This window comes from Dipodomys spectabilis, unplaced genomic scaffold (genome assembly GCF_019054845.1).
Source record: "Dipodomys spectabilis isolate Male_0828 unplaced genomic scaffold, ASM1905484v1 ptg000163l, whole genome shotgun sequence".
Taxonomy (NCBI): Eukaryota; Metazoa; Chordata; class Mammalia; order Rodentia; family Heteromyidae; genus Dipodomys; species Dipodomys spectabilis.
Window position 1 is genome coordinate 21,024,169 of NW_024870840.1, and position 15,155 is coordinate 21,039,323.

Below are 15,155 nucleotides of genomic sequence, written 5' to 3' on the forward strand. Positions count from 1 at the left end.
TAAAAAGACAGGGTGACTCACAAGCCTAGAGAACAGTATTAATATGTCTTAAAAGACTCAGAAGAAGGGATTATAATTAACAAGGTGTGACAAATCCCACACGAGCACACACAAATGCTTGGCATTTATCTTTCCGAACACACAGGATGATACACCCACCCTGCCCTTTGCCTCAACAAATGGACTTTTCTAATTAGGGTGCAGCAAAAAATTCTAAATAGGCTGCAGCAAAAGGAACTATTTTTTGTGTGTCAAAATATAATAGCCCAGTTACCTTCTAAGTCATAGGGATCTTAGTAGATGAAAGCTCTCTTGTTTGTTAAATACGAAAAATTTTACAGATAGTGTTAAATGATGGCTATGAGGATGCAAATTTTAAGCCAGAAGAGAAATGGCTGCACAAGGGGTGGATGGGGAAAGAGGCAATGACTTACTTTTCAATAAAAATTGATACAGCTGGGCTGGGAATATGACTTGGTGGTAGAGTGCTTGCCTAGCATGCACGAAGGCCTGGGTTCAATTCCTCAGTATCACATAAACAGAAAAGGCCAGAAGTAGAGTTATGGCTCAAGTGGTAGAGCACTAGCACAAAAGGTAGAAGACAGCCTTCAGGGCCTGAATTCAAACCCCAGATCCAATAAGCACGCATGCATGCTCATGTACGCGTACACACACACACACACACACACACACACACACAGAGCCTTCAGGGCCTGAATTCAAACCCCAGATCCAATAAGCACGCTTGCATGCTCATGTACATGTATACACACACACACACACACACACAGCCTTCAGGGCCTGAATTCAAACCCCAGATCCAATAAGCACGCATGCATGCTCACGTACGTGTACACACACACACACACACACACACACACACACACACACACAGCCTTCAGGGCCTGAATTCAAACCCCAGATCCAATAAGCACGCATGCATGCTCACGTACGTGTACACACACACACACACACACACACACACACACACACACACACAGCCTTCAGGGCCTGAATTCAAACCCCAGATCCAATAAGCACGCATGCATGCTCACGTATGTGTACACACACACACACACACACACACACACACACACACAGCCTAAGGGCACCCAGGCCTTGAATTGAAACCCAAAGGACCAGCCAAAAACAAAACAAAACAAAACAAAAAACTCTAAGGAACTAGGAGCATTTTTGCTTTCTTTTTGGTAAACTGGAAGGGGAAGTCTGCCTGCCTTTGCTGGAGAGGAGGGTAGGTATATAGTAAAATCAAGACTTAGTAGTTGAGGAAGAGTTAGGCGTTTGCTGGGATTCTTTTGTGTCCCTGGGTAGATATGGAGGTGTCATTCAGACAAGGACTGAGTGGGGTGTCAGAGGAAAGCTATGTCCTGCCAAAGGTAAGAAGGAAAACTAATCACAGAGTACATAATTATGTATAGCCAATTGTATTTTAAAAAATATGGACTTAGAGGCCAGGCATCAGTGGCTCATCTCTGTAATCCTAGCTACTCAGGAGGCTGAGAGCTGAAGATCCTGATTCAAAGCCAGCCAGGGAAGGAAAGTCCATGAGACTCTTATCTCCAATTTAACCACCAGAAACCTGGAAGTGGTGCTGTGGCTCGAAGTGGGAGACCATGAGCTGAAGAGCTAAGGGACGGTGCCCAGGCCCAGACTTCAAACCCCATGACTGAAAAAAATATACTTAGTTTTGTAGTCTCTGTTTATCCGCCATTTATCTCTCCACCGGTTTAGTTACTCACAGTCAAATGCAATCCAAAAATATTCAGTGGAAAATTCCAGAAACAAATAATCCATAAGCCTTATTCTTTTTAATTTTGTTGAAAAATTAAATTGCTATGTTGCCAGGCCGGTCTCAAACTGATAGGCTCCAGTAAATGTCTCACCTCATCTCTAGAGTTGCTGGGACTATGTGTATTACTATGCTGGACTTAGCAATTCTTCAGTTTTAGTTTGTGCAAAGTTCTGAGTAGCATAATGAGACCTTGCACCATTCTGCTCTTTTCCTCCCCTCAGAGGTAATCATCCTTCTGTCCAGTGGGCCCACTTAGTATATACTACCTACCTGGTAGCTACTCAGCATACACCTGTTTCACTTGTCTTATAGTTCAATATTGTAATGTTTATTTACTTGAGTCTTGCTATGGAGCCCAAACTAGCTTTGAACTCCTTCTTTTTTTTTGGGGGGGGGGGGGGTTAAGTATTGAGGTTTGAACTTAGGGTCTTGTGCTTGCTATGCATACCCTTTACTGCTGATCTCAGCCTCCAGGCCTGTTTTTTGCTCATAATTTTTTTTATTGTGAAAATACTGTACAGAGGGGTTACAATTACATGGGGAAGGTGTTGCTAGTAATTTTTGAGATAGGGCCTTGCTTCCCACCTGAGTCCACACCTGGATCTAAATCCATCTATCTTAGGCTTCCCATCATTACTGGGACCACAGGCACAGATTACTTCATGTAGTTTCCCTCTGTTGCAATGGAATCTCAAAACTTTTTGGCTGCATGCCAGGGGCTCAAACCGTAATTCTAGCTACTCAAGAGACTGAGAGCTGAGGATCACAGTTCAAATCCGTGACTCATCTCCAATTCACCATCAAAAGCTGGAAGTGGAGCACTGTTCAAGTGGTAGTGCGCTAGCCTTGAACAAAATAGCTCAGGGACAGTGCCTAGGCCCTGAGTTCAAGCCCCAGGATTGGTACACACAAAAATTTTCTGCCCTGGTTGGCCTGGAGCTACAATCCTCCCAATTTTAACCTCCCACACAATTTAGGATGACAGGTACATATCACCATACCAGCTATGTGTTGATATAAAGTCTCACCAACTTTTCTGTCTGGACTGCCTTGAAAGAAGAGAGTCCCATTCTAAGCTTTCCATGTAGCTGGGATTATGGGCATGAGCCACCAGCATCCTATGGGAAAGTTCTGGGGAAAAAACAAAAAAAAACTTACACCCCACCTATTTGGAAGTGCATGTTGCGCTGGGTGAGACCTGCTGCTGCCCTGCATGAGTCCACAACCCAACAGCTCCTTTATTCCACTGTACTTACACCCCAGACTTCCCCCACTTGCCTTTAGTACCTGTTATATCTCCAATTCTCTTTGGTGTTACTTGGGGCCCCTCTTTAGTGCTGACTGATTAAAGCCTGACCGGATCTATTTGAGGTCTCGTTTTCTTTTTTTTTTGCCAGTTGTGGGGGCTGAACTCTGGGCCTGGGCGCTGTCCCTCAGCTCTTCAGCTCAAGGCTAGTGCCCTACCACTTGAGCCACAGGACTACTTCTGTCTTTTTTCTGCTTATGTGGTGCTGAGGACTCGAACCCAGGGCCTCATGCATGCAAGGCAAGCACTCTACCACTGAGCCAACTTCCCAGCCCCATGAGGTCTCTTGTTTTCTTTCTTTCCTTTCATCTGCTAGATCTTTCCTAATATCACCCACTACTGAGGCTTGAACTTAGGGCTTGGGCACTGTCTCTTAGTAGTGTTCTACCACTTGATCTATAGCTCTTCTTCCGGCTTTTTGGTGGTTAATTGGTGATAAAACTCAGGGAATGCCTAGTCTGGCTTTGAACCCTGATCCTCAGATCTCAGCCTCCTGAGTAAGTAGGATTACAGGCCTGAGCCCCAGTGTCCAGCATCCCTTCCAGTTTTGAATTTGTATGTATCTTGACCATCCTGGTTGTTTGACACTTCACTGTGATTCTTATAGTTTTGAGTTTAATTATGTCTCCCCAAAATCTATGTATATTCCCAACATCTTTCTGCTTTTATGTTTTGGATAGAGTGTTGTATTTTTGCCTAGGCCACACTGGATAGCGGGCTTCCTGTTTGTGTCTCCTGTGTATTTGGGATGGACATCATGCTCAGCTTGTTGGTAGAGATGGGATCATTTTTTGGCCTAGATTGGCCTTGAATCCCAATCCTCCTGATCTCTGCCTCCCTATGCTTAAGTTTTTTTTTTTTTTTTTTTGTGCCACTTCTAGTTTTCTGGTGGGTTTTTGTGTGTGTGTGTGTGTGATTAAGTGAGTACATAATTTCCCAAATTTCACCTATGCTTAAGTTTTGAGGAAGAGTTGTTAATACTATTCAAATTGTGAATAGGATAGTCAGTTTGGGGTGGCTATGGAAGAAAATAGAAGAGAGCTTATTATATATCTTCAAGGGAGGGTCACTACATTCCATATTGGATGCCATGCAAGACCACAGGGTGATCAACATCAAGGTGGTCTTAAGGCTGAAGGCTGGAATAGAGGACAGCTTGGGCTGTGGTCTTTACTGGCATGGTCGAGCGGAAGACAAGGCAGATAGGTTAGGGTAAGCAGGTGCGGATTGGCCCAGTTGGAATAATTTCTAGGGGCTCTAAATTAGAGGACTGGTTCCTTTTGCCTGGAACCAGTGCCTTTGGGATGAGGAAGGCAGAAATAGGTAGAGGTCAGGCTGTAGAGTGGTTAGTTTGCCATTGCTGCAGACCTTGCTGAATTGTCTCTCCTTCAGGATACCCATCAACCTTTTATACCTCTTCAGAGACTCAAATGATCAGAATCTGCCTTTGCTTCCCTAAGAATCACCTAGCCCAGGAAGGGCCAGAGGGGCATCTGCCTCAGCTAGAAAGATTTTTTTGAAGTTGTCAAAATACATTTATACCTGGGAAAAAACCCACACAAGTAAAGTACACATTTCTTTGAGGCAGGAACCATATTTTTTTTGTTCTTCAGCACTTCATTAGGTAACAAATAATGAACAAATGCCTTAATTGGAAAACAAAATGCCTTTTGTAGGAAATGGAACTTTCCATACTTGAATGTGTCATATAAACTAATTCAAGCCAGGCACTGGTGGCTCATACCTGTAATCCTACCTACTCAGGAGGCTGAGATTTAAGGATCACGGTTCAAAGCCAGCCTGGGCAGGAAAGTCTGTGAGACTCTTTTCTCCAATAAACCACTAGAAAACCGGAAGTGGCATTGTAGCTCAAGTGGTAGATGGCCTTGAGCTGAAGAGCGTGAGGACAGCGCCCAGAGTTCAAGCCCCACAATCGACAAAAAAAAAAAAAAAAAGTTAATGCAACATAAATATTAAATTCTTTTGAGGTCTGTAAAGATTGGCATTGTATATATTAGTATTTTAATTTTTAAACATTTTCACAATTCATTTTGTAAGCTTTTATTTTTAACAATCAGATAAAATAAAATTCTTGTACACATTTCTAAAATTACTATTCAGAAATTTTATACTTAAGTCAACAGTGTTTAGTAAAAAATATTTTGAATTCTCTACCTAAAATATAAAAAATCACATTCTCTTTATTATCTTAAACTGAAAATCTTTATCTTCCTGAGGGAACATATATGTATCAGAAATGCATTTTTCTTTTTCTGTTTTTTTTTTTTTTTTTTGGTCTTTGGAGACAGGGTCTCACTCTAGCCCAAGCTGACCCCAAATTTAAGATTCTCTTTCCTCAACCTCCCAAGTGCTGCAATTACAAGCTTGTGGCCACCATATTTGGCTCAGAAATACATTTGTCAAATGTATTTTCAAATTTTGAAAACATCAAATGATTAAAAATTTGGCTTTCTCATTTCTTGTCTGTTGCTGTGAGTTTATAGTTGGGTTGTGTACATAGTTTCTGGTGTCCTAAATATTCTCTACTCAAACATCACTGGCTTTGCAAGGCAGTGGTCCAGTGTCCTAGTAAAGTATTAGAAGGGAAGTCTGGGACCTTTGTAAGCTTCTGGACTTTCTGTTTACTTAACGGCTTACTTTGAGAAGCAAAAGGGAAGGAATCAAATACCCCTCCCCAAATAGTTTCTGACAGGCAAATGTGTATGTATCTATTGTAAGTAATTCAAGAATATGCATATATATTTTTGAATTGACATTCAATGTCTAGTTATATATCAGGAACTTTTAAGATAAATATAAGATTTAAATCTCTTTTGCTGACTTTCCATTAATAACATGTGAAAAAAACAAACTCTTCTTTCAAGATTTAAAATTCAAGATTGCTTCTCCCCTTCTTCAGCTCCTAATAAGCACCGAGAAGCAATTTGCATCAATTCACCACCTACTCCTTGGCATCCCCAATTCCTCCAGCAGTTATTGCGAAGGTGGCTTCATTTTCAGGCATCTCAGGGCTAACAGAATACAAGGGAACAGAAGTTTATAAAAAGCTCTATTTCTATAAATACTATATTCATGTCACAGGCAACATGCTCCATCAGTCTGAGTCTCCAAGGACAGCGCAGACTTGGTGCAGCTAAATGTGGACTATGGAATTTGCCTGCAACTTTTATTAACCCTCACATTTGTTCAACAAATTCTATGTATAAGGTTCTGAATATCAAAAAACTACCCCAAACTTGGAACCAGACAAGAGGGATAACTGCACCTTTTAGGGTACTGTCATGCCCTCAGACTTTCAGAACCTCTTTTCTTTAGAAAAATACAGCCTTAGTTATTTTTGTTAGTGTAATGAAAAGATGATTAGAGACCAAAACAGTTGACCTCACAGAGCATGTTCTTAACCATATTGTTCCTCAAAGATTTTGCTTGCTTGTTGTTGTTTGTTAGAAGATTGAAGGCAGTATACTTCTCGTGTACAAGGGTAAAGTTACTTCTCTTAGGAAATAGCAGAGGGGTTTCCTGAGGATAGCAATGGAGGATAGATAAGGTAGGCCTTGCTACACTCTTAACTGGTGTTGAGTAAGTAGATCTAAGTGGAATTACAAAATAATTTAGTAGCTTTATTTGAAACAATACTACCAGCTACTTTGAAATGGCAAAAAGTAAAATGAAAACTCTCTAGAGTTAGTGAAGGAACTGAAAAAGAGGAAACCCATACAAAGTATTTGTAAAGTTGAACAAGGGCTGTTTTCTCTGTGCTTATTTTTAAAACAGAATCAGAAGTAATTGCTTCAGAAAATTTGATCAGGAGTATGATTTTTCACTTTCTGATAGTTATTTAAAATTTTGTCTTTGACTTCAATGGGGGGAGGTGACCAAGTGAGTGCCCACGCATGCGCACACACATGCACACCCTGGGACTAAACTCAGGGCCTGGGCACTCACTGTTCCTGAGCTTTTTTTGCTCAAGAACTCTACTATTTAGACCACAACTCCCCTGGCTTTTTGGTAGTTTATTATAGGACTTTCCTGCCCAGGCTGGCTTTAAACCTTGATCCTCAGATCTCAGCCTCCTGAGTAACCAGGATTATAGGCATCAGCTACCAAAGCCCATCTGTGGAGTGCTGGGATTGCAGGTGTGCCCTACCATACCTGGTTTAAGGAAATTATATTTAAATTGAAAACATGAAAAGCATTAAGCTGGTAAAGAGGAAAAGGAAAATATATTCCCTTACTTTGCACTTCCTCAGTGTCTTAATACCTTTTTGTTGGAATTGATGTTAGTTAACTGTTTAGCTTCACTGTACGGAAAAGACAGAGACCAACGATATGTGACTACAGAATCCCTAAACCTCTAGTATCTATCACACACTAGGAACATTCCAATCAATTGCCTAGGTTTTGAGCAAGAACTGCCAACAGAGTATCTGCCAATGGAATAATTATAGCTTCATAGGAGAGGCAATTATGTTTAAAATCATATATACAAAAATCTGATGAAGAAAAAGAAAAAGACTTGCCTGTCATAAATCTTAGCAATTCTCAGTTCTCCTCTTCCCTTTCGCAAGCTTATTCTTGTTGTTGAAGCATGAGCCAGAATGTGGCCTCCGATGGGTTTTTTTGGATCTGCCTGGAAGCTGAATCAATAAAATGCCTTTTCAGGTTTCATCATAAAGACTGTATGTAGAGATATTGCAATGGCAAGACAACCTTTCTGGGCTGGGAAGGTGGCTCAGTGGTAGAGCGCTTGCCTTGCATGCACGAGGCCCTGGGTTCGATTCCTCAGCGCCACATAAGCAAAAAAAAAAAAAAAAAGCCGGAAGTGGCGCTGTGGCTCAAGTGGTAGAGCGCTAGCCTTGAGCTGAAGAGCTGAGGGACAGCGCCCAGGCTCAGAGTTCAGGCCTTACAACGGGAACCAAAAATAAATAAATAAATAAATAACATATAAAGATTGAGCCAGGTGTTGGTGGTTCATGCCTGTAATCCTAGCTACTCAGGAAGCTGAGATCTGAGGATTTCAGCTCAAAGCCAGCCCAGGCAGGAAAGTTGTGAGAGTCTTATCTCCAGTTAAGTACTATAAAGCTGGAAAGCTGTTAGCCTTGAACACAAAAACTCAGGGACAACTCCCAGGCTACAGGACAGGCACACATATGTGCGTGCGTGCACACACACACACACACACACACACACACACACACACACACACACACACAAACCCCAAAACATATAAAGATTGGATTTATTTATATTCACTCATCAGCAATATTAATGGTCTATTATGTGACATGCTAGTCTAATGACTAGGAATTATTCAGCCTTTCTCCATAATGGAGATTATATCTTTGTGCCTACGAGATCCTCAATAATTCTATCATTAACTGAATTATTCAGATTCAACAATCACTCTTTCAATGAGATGTAGACCAAGAAACTTTTCTTAAAATGTCTTTGAACTGGGCTGGGAAGGTGGCTCAGTGGTAGAGCACTTGCCTTGCATGCTTGAGGCCCTGGGTTCGATTCCTCAGCACCACATAAGTAAAAAGCCGGAAGTGGCGCTGTGGCTCAAGTGGTAGAGTGCTAGCCTTGAGCTGAAGAGCTGAAGGGACAGCGCCCAGGCCCAGAGTTCAGGCCCCACGACCGGACCCAAAAAAAAAAAATTAAAAAAAAAATGTCTTTGAACTCTTGAGTATCCTAGCAGTTATAACCAAGTCTTGAGGTAATGTACGAGAAGGTATAATAGCACTCTGAAATCTTTTAAAGGGCTTTAATTTACTTCTATTTCTGACCAAGTTAAAACAGCACCAGAAAGCCACCCACATCCTTCCGGTAGCCTATTCCTCCATTTTCCCTTTTTTATGTTCCTTTTCCTTTGCCCCCTTTCTCAGGAGACTGAGGAGTAGAGAGGAGGAAAGAGGCAATGGGGGTAGATATTAGGAATGAAAAGAGAATTATTCATTTCTCCCACTCTGGTTGAACAAGTGATAGAATTGTTATCATTGCAAGTAGGACCCAGAACAACCGGGTCTTTCAACTTTGAATTAGGATGCTGGGGTCATGAAATACAGAGCTATGGGATGGGATACAATGGATGAGTTCTGAGAGGAAAGGAGTACCAACACTGGATTCAAAGATACCTGAATTCAAATCCTGACCCTTCTATTTTTTTAATTGTATGCTTGGCTAGGCTGTAAATACTCCCTTCCCACCTTTGTTAATCAGGAATACTCACAATACTTCCTTAAGTTCTGGTCAGAGTATAACTCTGAGAGCCACAGTGTGCTTGTGGGCATTCCTGGTACTTTTCCCTTGTTTTTTTTTTTGTTGTTGTTTGTTGTGGGGCTTGAACTCTGGGCATGGGCACTATCCCTGAGCTCTTTAGCTCAAGGCTAGCACTCTACCACTTGGGCCACAGCACCACTTCTGGTTTTCTGAGTGTTTTATTGGAGATAAGAGTCTTACAGACTTTCCTGCCCTGGCTGGCTTTGAATTGTGATTCTCAAATCTCAGCTTCCTGAGAAGCGAGAATTACCGGCATGAGCCACCAGTGGCCAGCTTGGAGTAAGTCTTTTTGAGAAGGGGGTTTATTGAGGAGAGAAAAGCGAATGAACTAAAATGATGGGGAGGCCCTGAGTTCAGGAAGATTAGGGAGAAGAATACTGCCAGAAGAGAAGAATACTGCCAGAAGAGAATTCCTGAAAATAAAAAAGTTTATTTTAAAGACTTTTTTTTTTTTCTCTTGGTCATGGGGCTTGAACTCTGGGCCTGAGCACTGTCCCTCAGCTCTTCAGCTCAAGGCAAGTATTCTACCACTTGAGCCATAGCACCACTTCTGGTTTTCTAGTGGTTTACTGATGATAGGAGTCTCATGGTCTTTCCTGCCCGGCCTTAAAGAGTATTTTAAAGAAGTTTTGTTAAGTAATACTACCATTCTGTCTGCTCCAAAAAATGTAACCCCCCAAAAAAACAAAACAAAAACTAAAAAACCCAACCCGTCCCACACCTCTATTCTTTTTTTTTTTGTCATGGGGCTTGAACTCAGAGTCCCTGAGCTCTTTTACTCAAGGCTAGCATTCTACCACTTTGAGCCACAGTGCCACTTCATTTTCTAGTGGTCAATTTAGAGTGGTCAATAAGAGTCTCATGGACTTTCCTGCCTGGGCTGGCTTCAAACAAAGATCCTCAGATCTCAACTTCCTCAGTAGTTAGGATTAGAGGCGTGAGCCACTGGTGCCCATCAACCTCTATTCTTTTTTCAACATTTGAAGATGGAATTTTGGTTTTATGAGATTGGTTTCATAGTAAGCACAGGAAGGCAGTAGGAGGCTGAGAGAAGATGATGCATGAAAGCATCTGGTCCCTGGAAAGTAATCAATAAATCTAAGTGTTATTAATTTTGGGTAGTTCAATTAGTCTAAATGCCTTGCACAAAGTCACTGGTTTAATTTTTTTTTTTCCTGTAAACATATTGCCTCTTAAGTTATGCTAATGAAGTTAGTAGGTGACAATTTTAGAGAAGAAACTGTACATTTATAAGGCTGCAGCCAGGCACTGGTGGCTCACGCCTGTAATCCTAGCTATTCAGGAGGCTGAGATCTGAGGATCATGGTTCAAAGCCAGCCTGGGCAGGAAAGTCCGTGAGACTCTTATCTACAATAAACCACTAGAAAACCGGAAGTGGCGCTGTGGCTCAAGTGGTAGAGCGCTTGCCTTGAGCTGAAGAGCTGAGGGACAGTGCCCAAGCTCAGAGTTCAAGCCCCACGACCGACCAAAAAAAAAAAAAAAGGCTGTATATATTCTCACTTTTATTTTAGGAAAACATATACAATGAATGAATACAGCCACCACGGTGGCTGTTGTATTCACTGCTAATCGCAGTTTGCTCTGGTATGCAGCTGGTCAGGCTGGTCCTTTGACTTCCTATCTCTAGGATTCATCAGCTGGATCTTTCCTGTTTTTTTAAAAACTGTATCTGTAGCTTTGTCTGGGAGTTGCTACTCTGCTGCATTGTATGGCAGCTACTTGCCTCTATAATTTTGTTCCCTTTTAATACAATGTGTCGTCAAGTGTAATGCATAGGATATAAGCCTCAATTATTGTCAGTGTTCTTGGGGACCCATACCAATTACGGTGATATTTCTCTGACAAGCCCCAGGCAAGTTGCAGCTTGGATTTCCTCAACACTGAGAAACAAAGATATTTTCTTTATGGGAGGTCTTCTAAAGCATTTGGAATTCTTTAGTTTAAAAATGTCCTTTTTTCATTTAGATGTGGTAATTTTTGTGTTTTACATGAAGACTATTTAATCTGTACTTCTATAATTTAATATACTTCAGAACATACTAATTATAGTGAACCTTGTTTCCTTACAAGTTGGCTAGGTGGAAGAAATGTTTCACGGCAGACTTACCCAGCAAAAACACAAGCCTTTGTTACCTTCTCTGGCTCTCTACTTAGTTCTCTTCATTATAGATCTCCTCCCCTTTCCTTACCTTCTGCAATTATTTCCTTTTTGTCATATCTCTATATCTCCTTTCATTGTCTTATGGGAGAAAAGTCAAAATGGTTTTACTCTTTGAAACTTTCTACAAATATAAGAAAAAGAACCCCTGTCTGACCTAATTTCCACCGATTTTTTTTTTTTGCCTTGTAACTCTAGAGTGACAGTTTTGGCCTCTTCAATATTCCCTCCCCACACCTGAAGAAAGAACATTGCTCTTTAGCTTGTAATGTTTTATTTGAATGCAACCCACTTCCTCCCTCTGAGCCAATGAGTCATTTTCTCTTTTTAAAGCAAGGCTTAAAAATCTTCCATTTCTTTTCAGTTTAAAATTATTCGTTGTGAAGTACTTCGTGTCCTGTCTATGAAAGACAGCCCATAAGATAGAAAACTGCCTTAAGTACTCAAGGACTACACTAGAGATCATATGTGACATACTAAGACTTTGAATATTAAGTTCAATGGTTAAATGGATACCATTTGTATTTCTTCCTTTTGAAGCAAGATTTTTTTGTCTCTTTTTCATTAGTAAATTCTCAAAATCTTATTACATAGTAGGTTTTCATGAAATACTTGGTGAATTAATGATGACTGAATTTCTACTCACTCTCTCTTTTTTTGAATGGATATTGAACCTACAGCCTCAAACATACTAAGCACATACCTTAACACTGAGCTATACTCTCAGTCCCCCTACTCAATGTTTCTAACTGCTTAATGCCAATTATGTAGTTAGAATTTTCCACATTGGAATCTCTGGTAATTGTATAGAAAATACTCATAAAAGGTAGCACAAAATGAGTAATATCATACTGTAGAAGATGTAGAAATACCATTAGGACAAATCTAGGAAAAGCCTAAAAAGACATATTTAATTCGCACAATTTATAGACTTTCCACTAGTGTACCAAATATCTTCTAGCAAATATGTCTATATTGTTTATCTGCCACTATACTCTACTTCCTTTTTTTGTTGTTGCTGTTGGTCATGGGGGTTGAAATCAGTCAGGGCCTGGGTGCTGTACTCAGGGCTTGGGTGCTGTCCCTGAGCTCTTTTTGCTCAAGGCTAGCATTCTACCCTTTGAGCCATAGTTCCACTTCCGGTTTTCTGGTGATAATTGGAGATGAGTTTCATGGGTTTTCCTTCCTAGGCTGGCTTTGAACTGTGATCCTCACATCTTAGCCTTTTTTTTTTTTTTTTTTTTTAAGCTTGTGGGGCTTTAACTCTGGGGACCTAGGGACTGTCCCTCAGCTCTTCAGCTCAAGGTTAGGGCTCTACCACTTGAGCCACAGCGCCATTTTTGTTTTCCAGTGGTTAATTGGAGGTAAGAGTCTCATGGACTTTCCTGCCTGGGCTGGCTTTGAACTGCAATCCTCAGATCTCAGCCTCCTGAGTAGCTAGGATTACAGGCATGAGCCATTGGCATCCGCCAATCTTTGCCTTTTGAGTAGCTAGGCGTTACAGGTTAAGCCACAGCAAGTACCTGGCTTGCTTGGCTTTTTTTTTGCTCAGGGTTGGTGCTCTAAACACTTGAGCCAGGCTTCCACTTCCAGCTTTTAACTGGTTAATCGGAGATAAGAGTCTAAAGATTTGTCTACCTGGTGCTGGCTCTGAACCCCAACCACCAGATTTCAGCTGCCTAAGTAGCTAGGATTAATGATATGACTCACAGAGCCAGGCTAATGTGAGATATGCTGAAGTATTAAGTGCAGTGTCTGTAATCTTACTTAGAAAGATGAGATTAGGAGAATTGTGGCTTGAAACCAGCACTGGCAATAAATAAATAAAAAAATAAAAATTACAAGACCTCTTTCTCAACTTAGAGCTGGGTACAATAGGCCATGCCTGTTATCCAGCTATGATGGGAAGCCTAAAATAGATAGATCATGATCCACACATGTGACTCAGCAGGAAGTAAGATCCTTGACAGGCCTGGAGGCATGTTTCAATTGTATAGCATCTGCCCAGCAAGTGCACAAGACCCTAAGTCCAAACCCAAGTGCTGTCAAAAAAGAAAGAAAAACACCTCTTAAATGGTTTATATAAAGTACAATGTAGACAGGAATATGGCTTTGTGGTAGAGTGCTTGCTTAGCATGCATGAAGCTTTGGGTTTGATTCCTCAGTACCACATAAGCGTGGCTAAAGCAGTAGAGTGCTAGCCTTGAGTAAAAGAAGCTTAGTGACAGTGTCCAGGCCCTGAATTCAAACACCAGGACAGGCAAAAAAATTTACAATATATGTGTGTGTGTATGTGTGTTCATATACACACATATATACATATAAGTAAATGTATGGGCAGATTTTTATGAATATACACACCATATACACATACATGTAAAACAAAAAAGGCAAACTATTAATTGATGAACCTGGATAAATGATAAGTATTTCTTTTTGTGCTTTCAACTTTTCTTCAGTTAAAAAATTGTCTAAGCTGGGGGTGGTGGCTCACGCCTGTAATCCTAACTACTCAGGAGGCTGAGATCTGAGGATTGCAGTTCAAAGCCAGCCTGGCCTGGGCAGGAAAGTCAGTGAGACTGTTATCTCCAATAAACTACCAGAAAATCAGAAGTGGAGCTGTGGCTCAAGTACCAGAGTTGTGGCTCAAGTACTAGAGCACTAGCCTTGAATGGAACAGCTGAGGGACATAGCACCCAGGCCCAGAGTTCAAACCCTGGGACCCACCAAAAATAAAGTTTCCTAAATAGTTTCTTTAAGGGGCTGGCAATGTGGCTTAGTGATAGAGTGCTTGCCTGAAGCATTGAAGCCCTGGGTGTACTCCTCAGTACCACATAAACAGTAAAAGCTGGAAGTAGTGCTGTGGCTCAAGTGGTAGAGTGCTAGCCTTGAGCAAAAATAGCTCAGGGACCATGCCCAGGCTCTGAGTTCAAGCCCCAGGACTGGCAAAAAAAAAAAAAATCTTTAAAAAGTCATTATCGGGACTGGGAAGTTGGCTCAGTGGTAGAGTGCTTGCCTGGCATGCATGAGGCCCTGGGTTTGATTCTTCAGCACCACATAAGCAGAAAAAGCCAGAAGTGGCACTGTGGCTCAAGTGGTAGGGTTCTAGCTTTGAGCTGAAGAGCTGAGGGACAGCACCCAGGCCCAGATTTCAGTCCCCACAACCAACAACAAAACAAAACAAACAAGTCATTATCATACTTATGTAACTGTAACTCCTCTATACATCACCTTAACAATAGAAAAAAAAGTCATTGTTGCCAGGGCACTAGTGGCTCACACTTAAAATCCTAGCTACTTAGGAGTCTGAGATCTCAAGATAGTGGTTCAAAGCTAGCCAGGGCAGGAAAGTCCATGAAACTCTTATCTCCAATTAACCACCAGAAAACCAGAAGTGGAGCTGTGGCTTAAAGTGGTAGAATGCTTGCCTTGAGCTGAAGAGATTAGGGATAGCACCTAGGCCCAGAGTTCAAGCCCCACGACTGACCAAAAAAAAAAAAAAAAAAAGCCTAGTGTACATTGAAATTCTGTAGGATATCAAGTAGTAGACTTTCTCT

The 15,155-nt window shown here is 41.3% G+C and overlaps 2 protein-coding genes across 2 annotated transcripts in view; both read right to left on the reverse strand.

Annotated features, from left to right (window-relative positions):
* The window catches only part of Josd1 (Josephin domain containing 1), a 312,495-nt gene that overhangs the window by 194,303 nt on the left and 103,037 nt on the right, over positions 1-15,155 (reverse strand). The gene's annotated exons all lie outside the window — the stretch shown is intronic.
* Dmc1 (DNA meiotic recombinase 1) overlaps positions 5,735-15,155 on the reverse strand; it is a 38,177-nt gene continuing 28,756 nt past the window's right edge. Inside the window, exons 13-14 of the mRNA XM_042693142.1 lie at positions 7,661-7,777; positions 5,735-6,151 (exon numbers count right to left, since the gene is read on the reverse strand). Coding sequence (XP_042549076.1) covers positions 6,082-6,151; positions 7,661-7,777 — 187 coding nt within the window. The 3' untranslated portion in view covers positions 5,735-6,081. The remainder of the gene's footprint in view (positions 6,152-7,660; positions 7,778-15,155) is intronic.